Source organism: Staurois parvus, unplaced genomic scaffold, assembly GCF_062004578.1.
Source record: "Staurois parvus isolate SC_StPar_1 unplaced genomic scaffold, SC_StPar_1.0 ptg002864l, whole genome shotgun sequence".
NCBI lineage: Eukaryota > Metazoa > Chordata > Amphibia > Anura > Ranidae > Staurois > Staurois parvus.
Window position 1 is genome coordinate 1,114,752 of NW_028320660.1, and position 22,263 is coordinate 1,137,014.

Sequence of the window (22,263 nt, forward strand, 5' to 3'; positions counted from 1 at the left end):
CGTGGCACCATCTCCTCCTGGGAAGTCATCAGAAGGCTCTTCCGTGTTCAGGCACCACCTCCCAGTCAGGTGCCGCTAAGCCCGCCCCTCATGCTTTTTTGAATGCAATAATTATAGTGCTCCTGAAGCCTCCTGGGATATGCATGTCACATACATGAGGGAGGATGGGGGGGGGCATGCCGAAACTTTTTCTTGTACGTAAACAAAAAAAAAACAATGCCTGTGTAATGGAGTTGGAGGGTTGGGAATGGAGGACACTAATCTGGAAGGGTGAAGATCCATTTTAAGTAAAGCTGTGTTCATTTTCATCATCCAGTTATGTTCATATGTACTGAACATTTCCTAGCACATAACTAGACCTTGAAATTAGATATAGCTTCATTATATTCTGGATGCTATGTGAACACTCATTACCCCTTTAACAAATCTGCCCCATAGACAAGGATTTAACTTGGAAAAGTTCAGGTCTCTGTAATCTCAGGCTTTTATGCATGCTGTATAGATCAGAAATTCAATAACATAATGTCACAGTGACTCAAGTCATTTTCTCTGGTAAAAAGCTGTGAATTTCAGCTATTTTAATAAAAGTGATAGTCGTCATCATAAAATTGCTGCCAATGTTTTCCCTCCTCTTAGTCATCCAGCTCGTGTCCTACAAGTCGGGATAAGCATTGGCTGCCTCCTTTCTCTGCTGCTGGAGGAATTGATTTATTAAGCCTCCTGGCGTCTAATTTCTTCATTTATTGTCTGCGGACCCGCATGAGACGTGCTGCAGCTCTGGCTCTGGATCTTTAACTTCCTGCTATTCCCAGCACTGTAACTTAAGCTGTGCCTGCAGACCCCTCGAAATAATATTCTATTCAACTTTCATTATCCAGTCACCTCCAAGATCAAAGGTTTTCCTTTATGACATTCTCTGCTGAAAAATGTAATTTTAATATGGCATTAAAACATCAAATATCCATTTAATGGACATTTACCAGTCCAACACTGCAGTCAGCAAAACTAAAATAATTACTTTTCATGAGGTATTAATGCTGAACTCCAGGGGAACATCACAAAAGCTGAAATTTTGTTTACCACTATCTTGCCAAATGATATATGATTCTGTTCAGCCTGTCTTGCGACCCCCCCCCCATCTGTGAGGACAGAGACAATAGGTCCTTGCTGGGGACCGACCCCAGTTTGTGACATGACAATGAAAGAGCAGCATTTATTAATTGTGCTCTACTCTTTCTGTAGCCATATCCACAGAGAAAACAATGCAATGAATTGTCTCTGAGTGCTCCAGTACCCACTTCTAGTTTGAACACTCCTGTACAGGGGACCGTAAGGCCTCATTTACATGGGCATACTTAAAGCAGAATTTCACCCTAAAGGGGAAGTTCTGCTTTATGCCCTCCTCTTCTATTTTTTGGCACTTTTTTTGGAGGGGCGGGGGGAATGGGTACCTGGTTTTGACACCTATGTTCAGATTGCCATGGTGATTCCAATGGAAGTTCTCCCCCCCCCCCACTTTCCGGCAACCTATTGGGACTGTAGGTCTCAGAAGGCTGTGGAACCATTCACAAAGCGCACCTCGGCTCGCGCATGCACAGTGGGAAGCAGGCTGTGAAGCCACATGGAATCACAGCCGGCTTCCCACAGTAAACATGCTGGCACCCCCCACATGGAAGAAAAATATATTTGAAATATATTTAAAAAAAATAAATAAATATATATATATATATATATATATACACATATATATATATACACACACACACACGCACGCACACACGCACGCACACACATACTGCATATTGAAATGCGTTTTTATTACAAAATATATGAAAAATATTTTTTTAAATACATTTCAAATATACTGTATGTCTTTAAATATGTAAATCTACATTTTTACAAATATATGCAAAAATATATGTTAAAATGACATTTTTATATTTATATTAAAATAGGTTTTTTTAAAATATATTCTTCAGATTTTTAAAAAAAGTCATTTTACATTTTTATTTTTACATATATTTGTAAATGTATTCCAAAAATGTAATTTGTATTTTTAAAGACATACAGTATGTTTGACATGTATTTTAAAAAATATTTTGCATATATTTTGTAATAAAAACACATTTCAACATGCAGTGTGTGTATGTATATATATATATATATATATATATATATATATATATATATATATATATCTATATAAATATATTTTGAAATATATTGAATATGGCCAAAATTGTAGCATTTCATATATATGTCAATATATTTGGGAAAAATATTTTTAAAATATATTTAAAATATATTTTTCTTCCATATGGGCGGAGGGGACCCAAAGACTAGTGAACAACTGAGGAGGATGGCACTGGATCCCTGGACAGGTGAGTGTCCTTTTATTAAAAGTCAGCAGCTACAGTATTTTTATTTTTTTCAATCAGGGCGAAGAACCTCTTTAAGATTAAGCCTGTGCGAAGGCCGTGTTTGCTCACATGGGGATTTACAGGTGCTTTGTGCTTCCTTGTGCAGGCAGTCCCATTCATGTCAACTTGGATGCAGTGGCTGCATGGACACACCCGCTGTTCCCAATTTGACATGCGTGCGGGTACAGGTGCATACTAACTGCGTTCTAAGTTGTACACCCAAACCCACATAGCTCTAAAATTATCTCCTAATTTAGAACATTAATATTCATCAAATAATTTCTTATTTAGTATCTGTGTTTTTAATGCACTGTTCTAGTAAAAAATTATTGGATTACCATATTGGTGATACAATAGTCTCAAAGTAGCCAGATGTAGTGCACATTTCAATTTATATGACAACAGCATATTTATTATTTTATCCAGTCCCTAATCTGTGATTTACAATGCATTTGCAAAAGCAGGAATGGAGTCCATATATACAGTATAACAAGAGGAACACATTTAATATAAGTTGACCTTTTCAGAAAAAAGTAAAAACGTGGACCAGCACCCTACACCCCCTTCCCGGTCCCTTCTGTACTTACCTCTCAGGGTGTTGGTTTACCTTTTAATTTTTTCTGAAAAGGTGAACTAACCCTCTCAAAAGGAAAACTATCATAAAAGCAGCCATTGTTAGTTGCCTGGCTGCCACGCTGACTCTTTTGCTTCAGTTTTTTGAGTCCCTAGCTGAAAACCAGTTTTCCTTTAAAGACATTTGATGTTCCTGATCTGCTATGTTCTTGTTCTATTCAGTAATAATGCCAGTAGGTCAGCAAAAGAGTCAAGGTTCTCACAATTTTAAAAGGAGGTCAAGCAATGGCAGCCTCCCTCACTACGAGTTAACTTTAAAGCTTAAAGGGTAACTCCACTTTCATGGGAAAAAATGTAGCAAATGAAAAAAAAATAATGATATGTATAAAACTGCGACACAAGTTATATTGTAGTTGAATGTTAATAAAAATGACCTTTCCTTTTCAATCTGCAGAGCTGTAATTTTCTGTAAAATGTAATGCAATATGGCAACCTGGAAGTGTTCTGTACATAGAAGGTGTACAGAACGCCCCCAAGAAACCTCATTTCCTGCTTGTGTGATTGGCTCACTGATTTTCCCAGAAGTCTGCACTAAGATAAGTCAGATTTTTGGCATCCCCTGCAACAAAGTCATTTTTGGTGAGATACTCCTAAAGGGCAATCCTGTCTAAAGCCAATTTTCCTTATTAGAGCGCTACAGGTGCAGCAGCTGATTGATAATTATAAAATCACTCCCATACAGATTCACTCTGAATAACAAAAGGTAGGAATCTGCAACAAACTGTGGTAAAATCCTTGCAATGTACATAGTACCACCCAAAGGGGAATGATTTTTTTCTCAACAAAAGTGGAGTTACTCTTTAAGTTTAGTTATTTTATTCAGCACACAGGATGGTACTTTTAGTACATTTATTGAATTAAATATGTCCCTTGTGCTGATGGCTGCAAAGCTGAAAGTTGTACAGTAAGAAAATAACTACAATTATACATATTTGATCACTTACCAGACCCAGATTTAGGAGCTTGGAAACAATCTTATCAAACACCCCTCGGTCATTTTCTTCATAAATTCTCATTGCGATCTTCTGAACAATATCTTCTGCAGTTAATGGGGTTCCATCTAATTGATGGAGACCATCAGGATCATCTAAGGGAATAAATAAAATTTTAATTGCTTCTACTGTCTGGATCTTGGTTATAAATACAGCTTAGATCAGAGCTAACGATGGCAACATTGCTTTCATTAGTACATGGTTTTAGTTTTGATTCCACTCTTTATAACCTCTCCTAGCTTATTTGCATTTATAATGCATCATACATAAAGAAGGTAAAATTATTTATCGGTTTCATTTACACAAGGAATTTCTTTCAGTTTTGTGTACTTAATATACAAAAAATAATGCACTTGAGAAAGAAAGATATTAAAAGCTGTCTGTAATTAAAAAGCCAAACCAAAATTGGACTTCACAAATATTTGCAGATATGGTGAATTGCTGTAAATATACGTCTACATTTTCTATGAACTTATAATTAAATTTCAGTTAATCTTAACAGAAGTCTGTAAATAAATGAAGACTGGAGACTGTCTGGTTTATAGCAGTGTATACTTTGTGAAATATAAAAATGCATTATACTAAAAGTAACAAAATCTGTCCAAATACAGATGTAAGAATACAAAGACATTCATTATAAAACATTTTACCAATATAAATGCAAAATGTAGATATGCTACTTAGGAAATCATGCCTACCAAGCATGGCCTGAATATTCATATATAATCAAAATATAAAATATGTAATACAATGTCAAAATAAACAATAATCCATGAAAAATCATAGAGTAATATTATTATTATTATTATTATTATTAATAATAATGTTAATACTAATAATAACAATTTTAAGTTAATGAAGAATCCTATGTATATTATCGGTTCTTATTGTATATTTTTCTAGTTAGGGAAATAGGGTAAACTACTGAACCCTTACGGGATCACACTGATGCATTTTTCCTGCATCTTTACTGTCCAAGAAAAACAGAAGAAAAATGTTTCCCTTTAAGTCCTATGGGACTCTTTACACTACTGGGGTGCACTGCGTTTTGAAAACTCCTGCATGATGCATCTTTGGTTTTCAAACCACACCAAAAACACAGCCTCTCCATTAAAATTAATGGAAAACATGGCAAAAACACAGCAGAAATGAGTAAAAAAAGCACCACATTTGCATTTTTGGTGCGTTTTTGAGTCACATTTCCATCTGTCACTGGTGCATGCAATCAGAAAACACACTGGAAACTAAATGGAAACGCATCTAAAACGCGGCAAAAACTCATATGTGTTTTTACTGCAATTTTGCTACGAAGCAGTTTGAAAGTAGGCTTAAGTAATTGATTCCTATGTCAAGTTGTCTATGGAGTGCAGTGGCTGTCAGGGAAAGAAGGTTATTTTTTTCCCTTTGTTTTGAAAGGTGTTTTCCACATCTGAGTTTGAGAATTCCTTACAAGTATTGCTGGTGGAAATGAGAAGAATCTCAGAATCATACTAAGATGAACATGTCTGGCTTCATCATCTAAATATATAAAAGTGTCGGGTTGCAAAACAGTAAAAAACAGTAAAATACCTTCATCTTTATAATCCAGGCCACTTTTGGTGGAGTCAAAATACTCCACAGGCTTCAAGCTCTTTGTTGAGTCTGCGTCATCAGTGGCAGTCCTCTGGCCACCAGTTGTACTTATTACTCCACCGCTTCTTTTCACATTTTTCTCTTTCTCTGCCACTGACATCAAGAAACTCAAGTCATCCACAAGGGAATCATTTTTAGTTTTCGTTTCTACAGGATGACAAAATGAATATAAATTTAGCATTTTCAAAACTGCATAACAATAAAAATGTTTCCTTTCCATGGCTGTTGTGACTTACCTGTGCTTGCACCTCTGCTCACTGTGTCAGCCTCAGCAATCTTTTTAGAGAAAGGATTAAAAAAAAAAACCCAGAGAATTAACATGATGCAGTATTCTTCGTGATTTGTATAATTATCTTTTTTTCTCATTAACATTTCTCAGTGTGACTTGTGCCTTGATCTAAGTTACTCTTAGCCCTGATTCACACTGAATGCGGCTTTGCAATCACACTACTTCACTTGAAGTAGCGCGATTTCAAAGCCGCTGGTAAGTGAGACTTCATGTTCAGCTTGCCTGACATCTGTGCAACTCTATGCACAGATGTCTATGCAAGTCGCACTTGAAATCGGCAAAAATAGTGCAGGAACTTTTTTCAAAATTGGTGCTACACCGCAAAGTCGGAGTCGCACCAATTTGAACAGTTCCATAGGCACAAATAGGGTGCGACTTGTCATGCGATTTTGAACTGAAAAATCGCATGACAAATCCCATTGGTGTGAATGGGGGCTTAAAGAAAAATGTGGGGCTGCTCTGTGCAAAACCACTGCACACATCAGGTAAGTATAGACATTTTTGTTTTTTTTTTTAATGTAAGCCTTTAGTATCACTTTAAATATACAGCCATGTGAAAAAAAAATTTTGTTAATTTGTTTCAGCTGCACATTTGCATGATTGGATAACTGAAGGGAATCTTCTCAAATTGTCTAGTAAATCAGCCTCTATATATACATAATATTTTAACACAATCACTGTAACTTATAAGTACATAATATTGTAACATAATCACTGTATCTGATATGTACATAATATTGTAACATAATCACCGTATCCTATGTATACATCATATTGTAATATATTCACTGTAACCTATATGTACATAATATTGTAACATAATCACTGTAATCTATATGTACATAATATTGTAACATAATCACCATATCCTATGTATACATAATTTTGTAATATATTCACTGTAACCTATATGTACATAATATTGTAACATAATCACTATATCCTATGTATACATAATATTGTAATATATTCACTGTAACCTATATGTACATAATATTGTAATATAATCACTGTATCCTATATGTACATAATATTGTAATATAATCACTTTATCCTATATGTACATAATATTGTAATATAATCACTTTATCCTATATGTACATAATATTGTAACATGATCACTGTATCCTATATGTACATAATATTGTAATATAATCACTGTATCCTATATGTACATAATATTGTAACATGATCACTGTAACCTATATGTACATAATATTGTAATATATTCACTGTAACCTATATGTACATAATATTGTAACATAATCACTGTATCCTATGTATACATAATATTGTAATATATTCTCTGTAATCTATATGTACATAATATTGTAACATAATACTGTATCCTATGTATACCTAATATTGTAATATATTCACTGTAACCTATATGTACATAATATTGTAACATAATCACTGTATCCTATATGTACATAATATTGTAACATAATCACTGTATCCTATATGTACATAATATTGTAACATAAGCCCCCATAACATGCCATTTTTATGCACCAGATTGTAACATATGCTACATTTCACACCATAAAAAAGCCTTTCAAATACCTAGGGGTCCATTTGTCGATGTTTTCACTCAAGACTTATACAACATCCACCTACGATGCGCACAATTTTCACATAAAAGTCCGTTTGAAAAAGGTCATACACATCATTTGTACATTGCATTCACAATATCTGATACGGTAGGAACCGGCACAGTCATTGACTACCTTTATTTGGTATCTACAACCCATCTGCTTAAACATATTGTACAATTAAACAACTTCATTACACTCGTAGCAAGCAATCTACTATGAGGCTATACATAGACACAATCCATCTTACTCCGTTACTAGGTGTGCACTATGCTGTATATTCTGCTCTAGCAATATTCTGTTGATACCACCATCACCATAATCATCTTTCTTCCACATGCCAGTTTAACATTTCTACCTTTCTATTTGACAATTCACACATTTAGCCCTGGAAATCAAAGATTCACACTTCTGCAGCCTTCTGACACCAACAATGGGGTGTACTTAAAACAAAGTGGCACAACAATTTTCATACCCTTCTTCCTGCTCCTGGACAATCAATTTACACATTTTGTGGTGATTAGATTAGGGTGTCCATATAGATGCTGGGGTATCCTGACACTCTAAAAACCCTGAAAACTACACATTTAAAGTCAGCCGCTACAAATACTGCAGCTGCTGTTCACTTTTAACAATAGGACACTTACCTGTCCAGGGATCCAGCGCTGCTGACTTCTAACAATAAGACACTTACCTGTCCAGGGATCCAGTGCTGCTGACTTTTAAAAATAGGACACTTACCTGTCCAGGGATCCAGTGCTGCTGACTTTTAACAATAGGACACTTACCTGTCCTCTCCTTACCCGAGTCAGCTCTTTGGCTGTCTTCGGATACAGGCGCTGCCGTGTTTACTTTGGGAAGCTAGCTGTGACTGCTGGCCTCCCACTGCGCATGCAAGAGCCGCACTGCACTTTGTGAATTTTGCTGCAGCTTTCTGGGACGTGATGTGTCCCAGAAGGATGCAGGGAAAGGAGGGGAGGTGATTTTACTCTCAGAACACCACGGCGATCCGACCGGAAGTGGGAGAGGGTACCTGTCAAAACTAGGTACTTGCCCCCTACCGCCCCCCCAAGTAAAATGAAGCGCCAAAACTTAAAAAGGAGGCAGACAAGCGGAACTTCCCGTTTTGGGTGAAGTTCCACTTGAAGATTGACTTGATAAGCTATAAAACGTCTTCAATATTGCAAAACAAGTCCAACTGAATGTGACTAACTACAGTCATGGCCGAAATTGTTGGCACCCTTGATATTTCTCCAGGAAATCATGTATTTCTCACGAAACGTATTGCATTAACACATGTTTTGCTATACACATGTTTATTCCCTTTGTGTGTATTGGGACAAAACAAAAAAAGGGAGGAAAGAAAGCAAATTCGACATAATGTCACACAAACCTCCAAAAATGGGCTGGACAAAAGTATTGGCACCCTTTCACAACTGCGGATAAATAAGAATGTTACAAGCATGTGATGCTCCTGTAAACTCACCTGGGGCAAGTAACAGGTGTGGGCAATATAGAAATCACACCTGAAAGCAGATAAAAAGGAGAGACGTTCACTTAACCTTTGCATTGTGTGTCTGTCTGTGCCACACTAAGCATGGACAACAGAAAGAGGAGACGAGAACTGTCTGAGGACCTGAGAACCAAAATTGTGGCAAAATATCAACAATCTCAAGGTTACAAGTCCATCTCCAGAGAACTAGATTTGCCTTTGTCCACAGTGCGCAACATTATCAAGAAGTTTGCAACCCATGGCACTGTAGCTAATCTCCCTGGTCGTGGACGGATGAGGAAAATTGATGAAAGATTGCAACGCAGAATAGTCCGGATGGTGGATAAGCAGCCCCAAACATGTTCCAAAGACATTCAAGCTGTCCTGCAGGCTCAGGGAGCATCAGTGTCAGCGCGAACTATCCGTCGACATTTAAATGAAATGAAACGCTATGGCAGGAGACCCAGGAGGACCCCACTGCTGACACAGAGACATAAAAAAGCAAGACTACAGTTTGCCAAAATGTACTTGAGTAAGCCAAAAGCCTTCTGGGAAAACGTCTTGTGGACAGATGAGACCAAGATAGAGCTTTTCGGTAAAGCACATCATTCTACTGTTTACCGAAAACGGAATGAGGCCTACAAAGAACAAAACACAGTACCTACGGTAAAATATGGTGGAGGTTCAATGATGTTTTGGGGTTGTTTTGCTGCCTCTGGCACTGGGTGCCTTGACTGTGTGCAAGGCATCATGAAATCTGAGGATTACCAAAGGATTTTGGGTCGCACTGTAGGGCCCAGTGTCAGAAAGCTGGGTTTGCGTCCAAGATCCTGGGTCTTCCAGCAGGACAATGACCCCAAACATACGTCAAAAAGCACTCAGAAATGGATGGCAAAGAAGCGCTGGAGAGTTCTGAAGTGGCCAGCAATGAGCCCAGATCTAAATCCCATTGAACACCTGTGGAGAGATCTTAAAATTGCTGTTGGGAAAAGGTGTCCTTCCAATAAGAGAGACCTGGAGCTGTTTGCAAAGGAAGAGTGGTCCAAAATTCCGGGTGAGAGGTGTCAGAAGCTTATTGATGGTTATAGGAAGCGACTGATTTCAGTTATGTTTTCCAAAGGGTGTGCAACCAAATATTAAGTTAAGGGTGCCAATACTTTTGTCCAGCCCATTTTTGGGGTTTTGTGTGACATTATGTCATATTTGCTTTTCTGCCTCTGTTTTATATTTGTTCCAATACATACAAAGGGAATAAACATGTGTATAGCAAAACATGTGTTAATGCAATACCTTTTTTGTGTGAAATACTTGATTTTCAGGAAAAATATCAAGGGTGCCAACAATTTCGGCCATGACTGTATATATAACATGACCTGGATAAATGAGAACCTTCACATACACTTTAATTTGACATGAATGAAACATATATGTTTTAGGCAGGCACTTTACATGTTATTCTACTCTTTTAGGGGTCTTTCTATATTTGTGAGCAAAACATCTGCTTGAACATTTTGCACAATTTAACAACTTCAATACACTTGTAACAAGCAAATTACTGTGAGACTATATATATACAGTCAGATCCATAAATATTGGGACATAGACACAATTCTAACATTTTTAGCTCTATATACCACCACAATGGATTTGAAATGAAACGAACAAGATGTGCTTTAACTGCAGACTGTCAGCTTTAATTTGAGGGTATTTACATCCAAATCAGGTGAACGGTGTTGGAATTACAACAGTTTGGATATGTGCCTCCCACTTGTTAAGGGACCAAAAGTAATGGGACAATTGGCTTCTCAGCTGTTCCATGGCCAGGTGTGTGTTATTCCCTCATTATCCCAATTGCAATGAGCAGATAAAAGGTCCAGAGTTCATTTCAAGTGTGCTATTTGCATTTGGAATCTGTTACTGTCAACTCTCAAGATGAGATCCAAAGAGTTGTCACTATCAGTGAAGCAAGCCATCATTAGGCTGAAAAAACAAAACAAACCCATCAGAGAGATAGCAAAAACATTAGGCGTGGCCAAAACAACTGTTTGGAACATTCTTTAAAAGAAGGAACGCACCGGTGAGCTCAGCAACACCAAAAGACCCGGAAGACCGCGGAAAACAACTGTGGTGGATGACCGAAGAATTCTTTCCCTGGTGAAGAAAACACCCTTCACAACAGTTGGCCAGATCAAGAACACTCTCCAGGAGGTAGGTGTATGTGTGTCAAAGTCAACAATCAAGAGAAGACTTCACCAGAGTGAATACAGAGGGTTCACCACAAGTTGTAAACCATTGGTGAGCCTCAAAAACAGGAAGGCCAGATTAGAGTTTGCCAAACGACATCTAAAAAAGCCTTCACAGTTCTGGAACAACATCCTATGGACAGATGAGACCAAGATCAACTTGTACCAGAGTGATGGGAAGAGAAGAGTATGGAGAAGGAAAGGAACTGCTCATGATCCTAAGCATACCACCTCATCAGTGAAGCATGGTGGTGGTAGTGCCATGGCGTGGGCATGTATGGCTGCCAATGGAACTGGTTCTCTTTTATTTATTGATGATGTGACTGCTGACAAAAGCAGCAGGATGAATTCTGAAGTGTTTCGGGAATATTATCTGCTCATATTCAGCCAAATACTTCAAAACTCATTGGACGCCGCTTCACAGTGCAGATGGACAATGACCCAAAGCATACTGCAAAAGCAACCAAAGTGTTTTTTAAGGGAAAGAAGTGGAATGTTATGCAATGGCCAAGTCAATCACCTGACCTGAATCCGATTGAGCATGCATTTCACTTGCTGAAGACAAAACTGAAGGGAAAATGCCCCAAGAACAAGCAGGAACTGAAGACAGTTGCAGTAGAGGCCTGGCAGAGCATCACCAGGGATGAAACCCAGCGTCTGGTGATGTCTATGCGTTCCAGACTTCAGGCTGTAATTAACTGCAAAGGATTTGCAACCAAGAATTAAAAAGTGAAAGTTTGATTTATGATTATTATTCTGTCCCATTACTTTTGGTCCATTAAGTGGGAGGCAAATATGCAAACTGTTGTAATTCCTACACCGTTCACCTGATTTCGATATAAATACCCTCAAATTAAAGCTGACAGTCTGCAGTTAAAGCACATCTTGTTCATTTCATTTCAAATCCATTGTGGTGGTGTATAGAGCCAAAAATTTTAGAATTGTGTTGATGTCCCAATATTTATGGACCTGACTGTATATATATATATATATATATATATATATATATATATGTGTGTGTGCATATGTACAGCGGACAAGATAAGTATTGAACATGTCACCATTTTTCTAAGTAAATACTGTATATTTTTAAAGGTGCTATTGACATGAAATTTTCACCACATGTCAGTAACAACCCATGCAATCCAGACATAGAAAAAAAAACCAAAACAGATAAGTTCAGAAATTAAGTTATGTGTAATAAAATGGAATAATACAGGGAAAAAGTATTGAACACACTAACTGAAATTTATTTAATACTTCGTACAAAATCCTTTGTTGGTATGCTTCGCATGCATCGCTCAGGTTTGATTTTGGCCCATTCTTCCATACAGCCTTCAAATCTTCTATGAACTCTGAACTTTAGTTCTTTCCATAGATTTTCTATTGGATTCACGTCAAAGGATTGGCTGGGCCATTCTAGCAGCTTTATTTTCTTTCTTTGATACTAATTGAGAGTTTTCTTGGCTTTGTGTTTGGGATTATTGTCTTGCTGAAATGTCCACCCTCATTTCATCTTCATCATCCTGGTAGATGGCAGCAGATTTTTATCAAGAATGTCTTGGTACATTTTTCCAATCAACCTTCCTTCAATCACATGAAGTTTGCCAGTACCGTATGCTGAAAAACAGCCCCACACCATGATGTTCCCACCTCCAAACTTGACTGTTGGTATGGTGTTTTTGGGGTGATGTGCAATGCCATTTGACATCCAAACATGGTGTGTATTATGACATCCAAAGAGTTCAGTTTTGTTCTCAGCTGACCAGACTATATTCTCTCTGTATTTCACAGGCTTGTCTAAATGTTGTGCAAGCTTTAAACGAGATTCAACATGCTTTTTATTCAGCAATGGAGTCTTGCGTGGTGAGTGTGTATACAGGCCATGGCAGTTCAGTGCATTACTTATTGTTATCTTTGAAACAATTGTACCTGCTAATGCCAGGCCTTTCTGAAGCTCTCCACAAGTGGTTCTTGGCTCTTGGACAACTCTTCTGATAATTCGTTTCCATCCTCTGTCAGAAATCTTGCAAGGAGCACCTGGTCGTGGCCAATGTATGGTGAAATCATGTTCTTTCCACTTCTGGATTATGGCCCCAACAGTGCTCACTGGAACATTCTGAAGTTTAGAAATCCTTCTGTAACCAATGCCATCAGTATGTTTTGCAACAAAAAAGTTGCGAAGGTCTTGAGAAGGTTATTTGCGTTTCTCGTTCTTGTGCGACACCTTGGTAATGAGACACCTTTTAATAGGCCAACAGTTGAGACTGAACCAGCTGATTTGCACTAACAAGTGTCAGGATTGCTTTCTGATTACTGATTAATTTCAGCTGGTGTCTTGGCTTTCCATGCCTTTTTGCATCTCCCTTTCTTCATGTGTTCAATACTTTTTCCCTATGTCATTCCATTTTATTACACATAACTTAATTTCTGAATTTATTTGTTTTGATTTCTTTGTATGTATAGATTTCATTGGTTGTTACTGACATGTGATGAAAATTTCATGTCAATAGCACCTTTAGAAATATATTTACTGAGAAAATGGTGACATGTTCAATAGTTTACCTGCTGTATATACACTAGCGTTGCATCGATACCAGTATTGGTGGCGATACTAAGCATTTTTACTCGTGCAAATGCTCCAATACTAAACCAATACCTTCAAGTCTGCAGAATGTAACCGCCCCTTTATGGAGAGAGACGCAGGAGCACATCATGCAAGGGCGACTCATGGAAGTCTGACGTCACACACATCAATTAGGGTGCTGCAGTGTGAGACAACATCCAGACTGTTGAAGCTCTGCCAAGTGCACGACCACTACACCACCAGGGCAGAGACAGGTGAGTTGGGCATTATGTGTAAAAATAAATGTATCCAAGGGCAATGATTGATTTTATGTTTGCTGGGGCCTACCACTACACCACCAGGACAAAGGCACAGCAAATAGGTGTAGTGAAATAAATAAGTTAAAAACGTAAAAAATAGTTACATTTAGTATTTAATTTGTAAATATATAAATCCATACACTGCTGGGCTACCACTAAATCACCCGAGCAATGTCTTATGAGCTACAATCCTTTATAATGATAAAGAAACAGTAATAATTTTTGATTTAAAAAAACTGTCACAACACCAAATATAGGTATCGGTGATTGGCATTGGCAAGTAATTGAGAAAAAGTGTCAGTACTTGTACTCGGTCTTAAAAAACTGGTATCGTTGCATCCCTATTATACACAATCCATCTTAATTCGTTACTAGGTTTACAGTAGTAAATATTCTATATATTCTGCTCTAGCATTATTCTTTTGATATAATGCCAGTTTAACACCTTTACCCTTCCATTTGACAACAATTCACACTTTTAGGCAGGTAAATCTAGGAAAAAGCACATATGCAGGTTTCTGACACCAACAATGGGGTATACCTAAGAGGTGATGGCACCACAATTTTCATACCCCTGATCCTGCTCCTAAACAATCAATTGGTACATTCTGTGGTGATTGGATTAGGGTGTCCTAAGGTGTGGATATAAATGCTGGGGTATCTTCCTGACACTCTAGAAACGCAGAAGATGGCCTTATAAGCTATGACAGCCTTTTTCAACCAGGGTGCCTTCAGGTTTCTTCAGGGGTGCCTTGGTAAAATGCCTAAAAATTGCCTAAAACATTGTATACAAACCAACAGGTGGATCAAGCCTGCCTTTTAATTATGCAAAGGCACAGGTTTTCGATGTGGGTCATTACAACTTTCTAGTTGTCGATGACATAACAACCAATGATGTCATCAGTTGATAAGAAGGACGTTGGGCACCAGCACAGCATCCTTGTTTGCCCCTTCCCTGCCCCTCTCCATCAGCACTGAGATCACATTAGCTGAGTTAGAGAGAAACTGAGGGAGAAGAGAAACAAAGGAATACTAGTCAGTACCAGTGTGCAAAGGTATATTTGCTCTGGAAGAATAAATCACCTCTAACACTGGGTGTCCCACATGTGAAGATATTTTTGCATTTTGTAAAACTATTCGTTTTTTTACATTTTGTAACGGGGGGACCTCAACATTGTGCAGAATTTTAAAGGGTGCCTTGACTGAAAAAAGGTTGAGAAACACTGAGCTATGAAACATCTTCAACATTACAGTCTGCATCAATGTGACTATCTACTACTAAATATACCATGATCTGAATAAATGGGAACCGTCACAGACATGTCATATGAAATGAATGAAAACATACAAGTTGTAGGCAGACACATTACATGTCTCTGCTCTTCTAGGGGTCTTTCTATGTTTGTAAACATAACATCTGCTTGAACATATTGCACAATTTAACAACTTCTTTACACTTGTAGCCAGGGGCGGACTGACCATTTGGAAACTCGGGCACTGCCCGAGGGCCTGGGGTCAGTAGGGGGCCCCATGAGATGCCCCTGGTAACTTTTTCAGAGGCTTTTTTGAGTTTGGGCAAGGACACAGGGGCCCCATGTTCCCCTATTGCCCGGGGGCCCCATGAGTTGTCAGTCCGCCCCTGCTTGTAGCAAGTGATCTACTACGAGACTATACAAATCAATTCCATTCTAGTAGATATCCCGTATATGTGCCCTAGCAATATTCTTTTGATACAAAATGAAAATATACCAGCTATATGCAGGCACACCACATGGTAACTTACCTGCTCTTCTAGGGGTCTTTCTACACTTAGTTCTCTATTATGCAGAGCTTTGTCTACAAAGAACAAAACAGATTAACAGATTTTCAGACTGGTGCTTTAGACATAAGGTATAACGAATGGACTTCATTTTCAATTAACAAATATAACCTTTTGAAGAATTCTTGTGCTTTACAGAACATGTCATTCCTTTAAGAGCTGGTTGTGGAGAAACACGTCTAATCGGATTAGTTTAATCTGAGGATTAGAAGGGAACATCTCTACTGGCCACCCTTCAAATCCATCCTGCTCTGCATTTCCTTTATGCAAACTACACATGTATACCATTCAAGTCAGGCTTTCACAGGACGTCAGTTCCTATATCACTATATCCTGCATTGGTAATCTGATGAAGTATATTCTTCGTTTAGTCAACAATTCTCCAATGAAATAATCTGTGTTATCAATCGGATGAATGTTACAGTCATGCTTTAATAAGAATTGCTAACTTCATCACTACATCCAACATTAATAATCTGATGAAGTATTTTCTACATTTAGGATACATTCCCCCCAATGAAATAATCTGTATTATTAATCTGATAAAGTATATTCTACATTTAGGATACATTATCTCCATTTAAATAATCTGTATTAATAATCTGAAGTATATTCTACATTTAGGATACATTCTTTCCAATCAAATAATCTGTATTAATAATCTGATAAAGTATCTTCTACATTTAGGATACATTCCCCCCAATGAAATAATCTGATAAAGTATCTTCTACATTTAGGATACATTTCCTCCAATGAAATAATCTGTATTAATAATCTGATAAAGTATCTTCTACATTTAGGATACATTTCCTCCAATGAAATAATCTGTATTAATAATCTGATAAAGTATCGTCTACATTTAGGATACATTCCCCCCAATGAAATAATCTGCTAAAGTATCTTCTACATTTAGGATACATTCCCCCCAATGAAATAATCTGATAAAGTATCTTCTACATTTAGGATACATTCCCCCCAATGAAATAATCTGATAAAGTATCTTCTACATTTAGGATACATTCCCCCAATGAAATAATCTGTATTAATAATCTTAAGTATATACTACATTTAGGATACATTCTCTCCAATGAAATAATCTGTATTAATAATCTGATAAAGTATCTTCTACATTTAGGATACATTCCCCCCAATGAAATAATCTGATAAAGTATCTTCTACATTTAGGATACATTTCCTCCAATGAAATAATCTGTATTAATAATCTGATAAAGTATCTTGTACATTTAGGATACATTCCCCCCAATGAAATAATCTGATAAAGTATCTTCTACATTTAGGATACATTCCCCCCAATGAAATAATCTGATAAAGTATCTTCTACATTTAGGATACATTCCCCCAATGAAATAATCTGTATTAATAATCTTAAGTATATACTACATTTAGGATACATTCTCTCCAATGAAATAATCTGTATTAATAATCTGATGAAGTATATTCTATGTTTAGGATACATTCTCTCCAATGAAATAATCTGTAATAATAATCTGATAAAGTACCTTCTATATTTAGGATACATTCCCTCCAATTAAATAATCTGTATTAACAATCTCAAGAAGTATTTTCTACATTTCCTTAATTAAATATTCTGTATTAATAATCCGATAAAGGTTACAATCATGCTTTAATAGTAAATCAGTCGCTCTATCATCCCATCCTGCATTTATAATCTGATGAAGTATCTTCAATATTCAGTCTACATTTCCCCCACTAAAATTATGATCTGCATGAATAATCTGATAAAGTATGTCCCAATGAAATAATCTGATTAAGAATACTCTACATTGAGTATACTTTCCCCCAATGTAATAATTTACATTAATAATCTCATGAAGTATCTTCCACATTTCATCCATATTCCCCCAATAAAATTATAATCTGCAGAGATAAACCGATGAAGTATTTCCCCAATGTAATAATATGACGAAGGTTGCAGTAGATCGGAGTCTCTATGGCTCCATTCTCCATTGATGATCTACATTTCCCCAATAACATGATATTCTATAGTAATAATGTGGTGAAGTATTTCACCAATGAAATAATCTAAAGAAGTATATTCTACATTTAGTCTGCATTTCCCCTTTGAAATATTCTGCATGAATAATCTGATAAATGTTAGTCATGCTTTAATAGTAAATCAATTCTCTAATCACTACATCCTGCATATTAATCTGATGTGGTATCTTCTGTATTTAGTATATATTTATCTAATGAAATAATCTGTATAAATAAACTGATAAATTATACATTTATAGTTTACTAGTAAATCAGTTGCTCTATTGCATCCAGCATTGATGATCTGATGAAGCATTTATATTTAGTCTACTTTCTCCCAATAAAATTATAATCTTCAGTAATAATTTGATGAAGTATTTCCCTAATGAAATAATCTGAAGTATCCCATACACTTCCCCCAATAAAATAATCTGATGAAATATCCTATACACTTTCCCCAATAAAATAATCTGATGAAATATCCTATACACTTTCCCCAATAAAATAATCTGATGAAGTATGTTATACACTTCCCCCAATAAAATAATCTGATGAAGTATGTTATACACTTCCCCCATGATATAAACTGATGAAGTATCCTATACACTTTCCCCAATAAAATAATCTGATGAAGTATCCTATACACTTCCCCCCATGATATAATCTGATGAAGTATCCTATACATTTTCCCCAATAAAATAATCTGATGAAGTATCCTATACACTTCCCCCAATAAAATAATCTGATGAAGTATCCTATACACTTCCCCCCATGATATAATCTGATGAAGTATACTAAACATTGCTCCCATGAAATAATCTGCATTAATAGTTTGATGAAGTTTTTTTCCAATGAAATCATCTGATTCAGATTCCTTTACACCGAGTCTATCCCCCCATGTAATAATCTACATTATTAATCTGATGAAGTATTTCCCCAATCTGTAATAATCTGATGACGTATACTATCCATTCCCCCCATGAAATAATCCACATTAATAGTTTGATTAAGTATTTCCCCAATTAAATCATTTAATTCAGATTCCTCTACATCCTATACATATTCTGCAGCAATAATCTGATGACGTATTTCATGAATGAAATGATCTAAAGAAGTGTATTCTACATTTAGGCTACATTTCTGTTTGAAATAATCTGCATTATTAATCTGATGAATGTCAGTCATGCTTTAATAGTGAATCGATTGCTTTATCACTGCTTCCTACATTATTAATCTGATGTAGTATCGTCTATATTTAGTATATATTTCTCTAATGAAATAATCTGTATACATATCTGATAGATGATACATTTATGGTTTACTAGTAAATCAGTTGCTCTATGGCTCCATCCAGCATTGATGATCTGATGAATATCTTCTACATTTAGTCTACATTTTCCCAATAAAATTATAATCTGCAGTATTAGTTTGATGAAGTATTTACCTCATGAAATAATCTGATGAAGTATCCTATACATTTCCTCCATGAAATAGTCTGATGAAGTATCCTATACATCTCCCCATGAAATAATCTGATGAAGTATCCTATACATCTCCCCAAGAAATAATCTGATGAGGTATCCTATACATCTCCCCAAGAAATAATCTGATGAAGTATCCTATACATCTCCCCATGAAATAATCTGATGAGGTAACCTATTCATCTCCCCCATGGAAAAATCTGATGAGGTATCCTATACATCTCCCCCATGAAATAATCTGATGAGGTATCCTATACATCTCCCCCATGAAATAATCTGATGAAGTATCCTATACATCTCCCCATGAAATAATCTGATGAGGTATCCTATACATCTCCCCCATGAAATAATCTGATGAAGTATTCTATACATCTCCCCCATGAAAAAATCTGATGAAGTATCCTATACATCTCCCCCATGAAATAATCTGATGAAGTATCCTATACATCTCCCCCAAGAAATAATCTGTTGAGGTATCCTATACATCTCCCCCATTAAATAATCTGATGAAGTATCCTATACATCTCTCCTATGAAATAATCTGATGAGGTATCCTATACATTTCCCTCATTAAATAATCTGATGAGGTATCCTATACATCTCCCCCCATTAAATAATCTGATGAAGTATCCTATACATCTCCCCCATGAAATAATCTGATGAGGTATCCTATACATTTCCCCCATTAAATAATCTGATGAGGTATCCTATACATCTCCCCAATGAAATAATCTGATGAGGTATCCTCTACATCTCCCCCATTAAATAATCTGATGAAGTATCCTATACATATCCCCATGAAATAATCTCCATTAATAGTTTGATGAAGTATTTCCCCAATGAAATCATTTGCACCAGACTCCTCTACATTGAGTTTATCCCCTTCCCCCCATGTAACAATCTACATTATTAATCCGATGAAGTATTGCCCCGATGTAATAATCCGATGAAGGTTGCAGCACATCGGAGTCTCTATGGCTCCATCCTCCACTGATGATCTACATTTCCCCAATAACATGATACTCTGCAGTAATAATGTGATGAAGTATTGCCCGATGTAATCCGATGAAGGTTGCAGTAGATCGGAGTCTGTCCTGACGATGTGATGTAATGTCGGAGTAGGACGGATCGGTAGGTGGTGGGGGGAGATCTCACCTTGGGTGGTGTCGGGTTTGGGGAATCCGTGTACATAGACCCCGAGGAGGGCAGTGAAGACAAGGATAGAGTGGAGCCCCATGGCCCCCCGGGCTCGGTGCCCTGCTAGAACCGTCTTGCAGTGTATCGGAGGGGGGAGGGGGAGGAAGCTGGGCTCGCTCAGTGATGGTGTCGGAGCTGTCCGGGACGGCGGTGGTGCTGAACGGAGCGGCGCTGAGGAGCGGAGGCGGCACAGCGCCGGGTCCGTCTATTGTTCATCCCCAGACAGCGGAGTGTCAGTGGGCAGCGCTCCTCGCTGTGCCGGGGATGAGGAGTCCTGTGTGCGTCACCTGGACGGGGCTCCTGACACCACCAATACCGACATGTGACAGAAGACCTTTAACTCCATCTCCCCGGCTGGACATGTAACGCCCACTCTGATTGGAGCCCAGAGAGCTGTGATTGGAGGATGGGGACACGCCCCTTCTGATGATGATCTGGATCTACACATATAGGAGCTGTTCATGTAGAAGGGAAACATTGGGAAGCGGAATGTGATGAAAGGAATGCGACCCAAATACTGAAAATACAGAATACACTCTACATATAATAGTACATATATAATACAATGTCCAATCAGTGAAGAAGGATCCCAGGTGTGCTCCATTGTTACATAGTTACATTGCTCCAGCTTTCACCAATGCCACTATATACACCAGGGGTAATGAATTCAAATTCAAGAAGATCCTGTCAATAAGACATTTCCATCAGAGTGCCCCCATGTATGAGGCATTCCCATCAGAGTTCCCCCATGTATGAGGCATTCCCATCAGAGTACCCCCATGTATCAGGCATTTCCATCAGAGTGCCCCATACATCAGACATTCCCATCAGAGTACCCCCATGTATCAGGCATTCCCATCAGAGTGCACCCATACATCAAGCATTTCCATTAGAATGCCCCCATACATCAGACATTCCCATCAGAGTGCCCCCATGTATCAGGCACTCCCATCAGAGTGCCCCCATACATCAGGCATTCCCATCAGAGTGCCCCCATACATCAGGCATTTCCATCAGAGTGCCCCATGTATCAGGCATTCCCATCAGAGTGCCCCATGTATCAGGCATTCCCATCAGAGTGCCCCCATACATCAGGCATTCCCATCAGAGTGCCCCCATACATCAGGCATTCCCATCAGAGTACCCCCATGTATCAGGCATTCCAATCAGAGTACCCCCATGTATCAGGCATTCCCATCAGAGTGCCCCCATACATCAGGCATTCCCAGCAGAGTGCCCCCATACATCAGGCATTCCCATCAGAGTGCCCCCATGTATCAGGCATTCCCATCAGAGTGCCCCCATACATCAGGCATTGCCATCAGAGTGCCCCCATACATCAGGCATTCCCATCAGTGTGCCCCCATACATCAGGCATTCCCATCAGAGTGCCCCCATGTATCAGGCATTCCCATCAGAGTACCCCCATATTTCAGGCATTCCCATCAGAGTGCCCCATACATCAGACATTCCCATCAGAGTGCCCCATATTTCAGGCATTCCCATCAGAGTGCCCCCATACATCAGACATTCCCATCAGAGTACCCCCATATTTCAGGCATTCCCAT

The 22,263-nt window shown here is 37.8% G+C and overlaps 1 protein-coding gene across 1 annotated transcript in view; it reads right to left on the minus strand.

Moving 5' to 3' along the window:
• Positions 1 to 21,027, minus strand: part of SCG3 (secretogranin III) — a 67,868-nt gene extending 46,841 nt beyond the window's left edge. Inside the window, exons 1-5 of the mRNA XM_089666824.1 lie at positions 20,654 to 21,027; positions 15,966 to 16,018; positions 5,914 to 5,953; positions 5,615 to 5,824; positions 3,998 to 4,140 (exon numbers count right to left, since the gene is read on the minus strand). Coding sequence (XP_089522950.1) covers positions 3,998 to 4,140; positions 5,615 to 5,824; positions 5,914 to 5,953; positions 15,966 to 16,018; positions 20,654 to 20,735 — 528 coding nt within the window. The 5' untranslated portion in view covers positions 20,736 to 21,027. The remainder of the gene's footprint in view (positions 1 to 3,997; positions 4,141 to 5,614; positions 5,825 to 5,913; positions 5,954 to 15,965; positions 16,019 to 20,653) is intronic.
• Between the last annotated feature and the right edge of the window lie 1,236 nt (positions 21,028 to 22,263).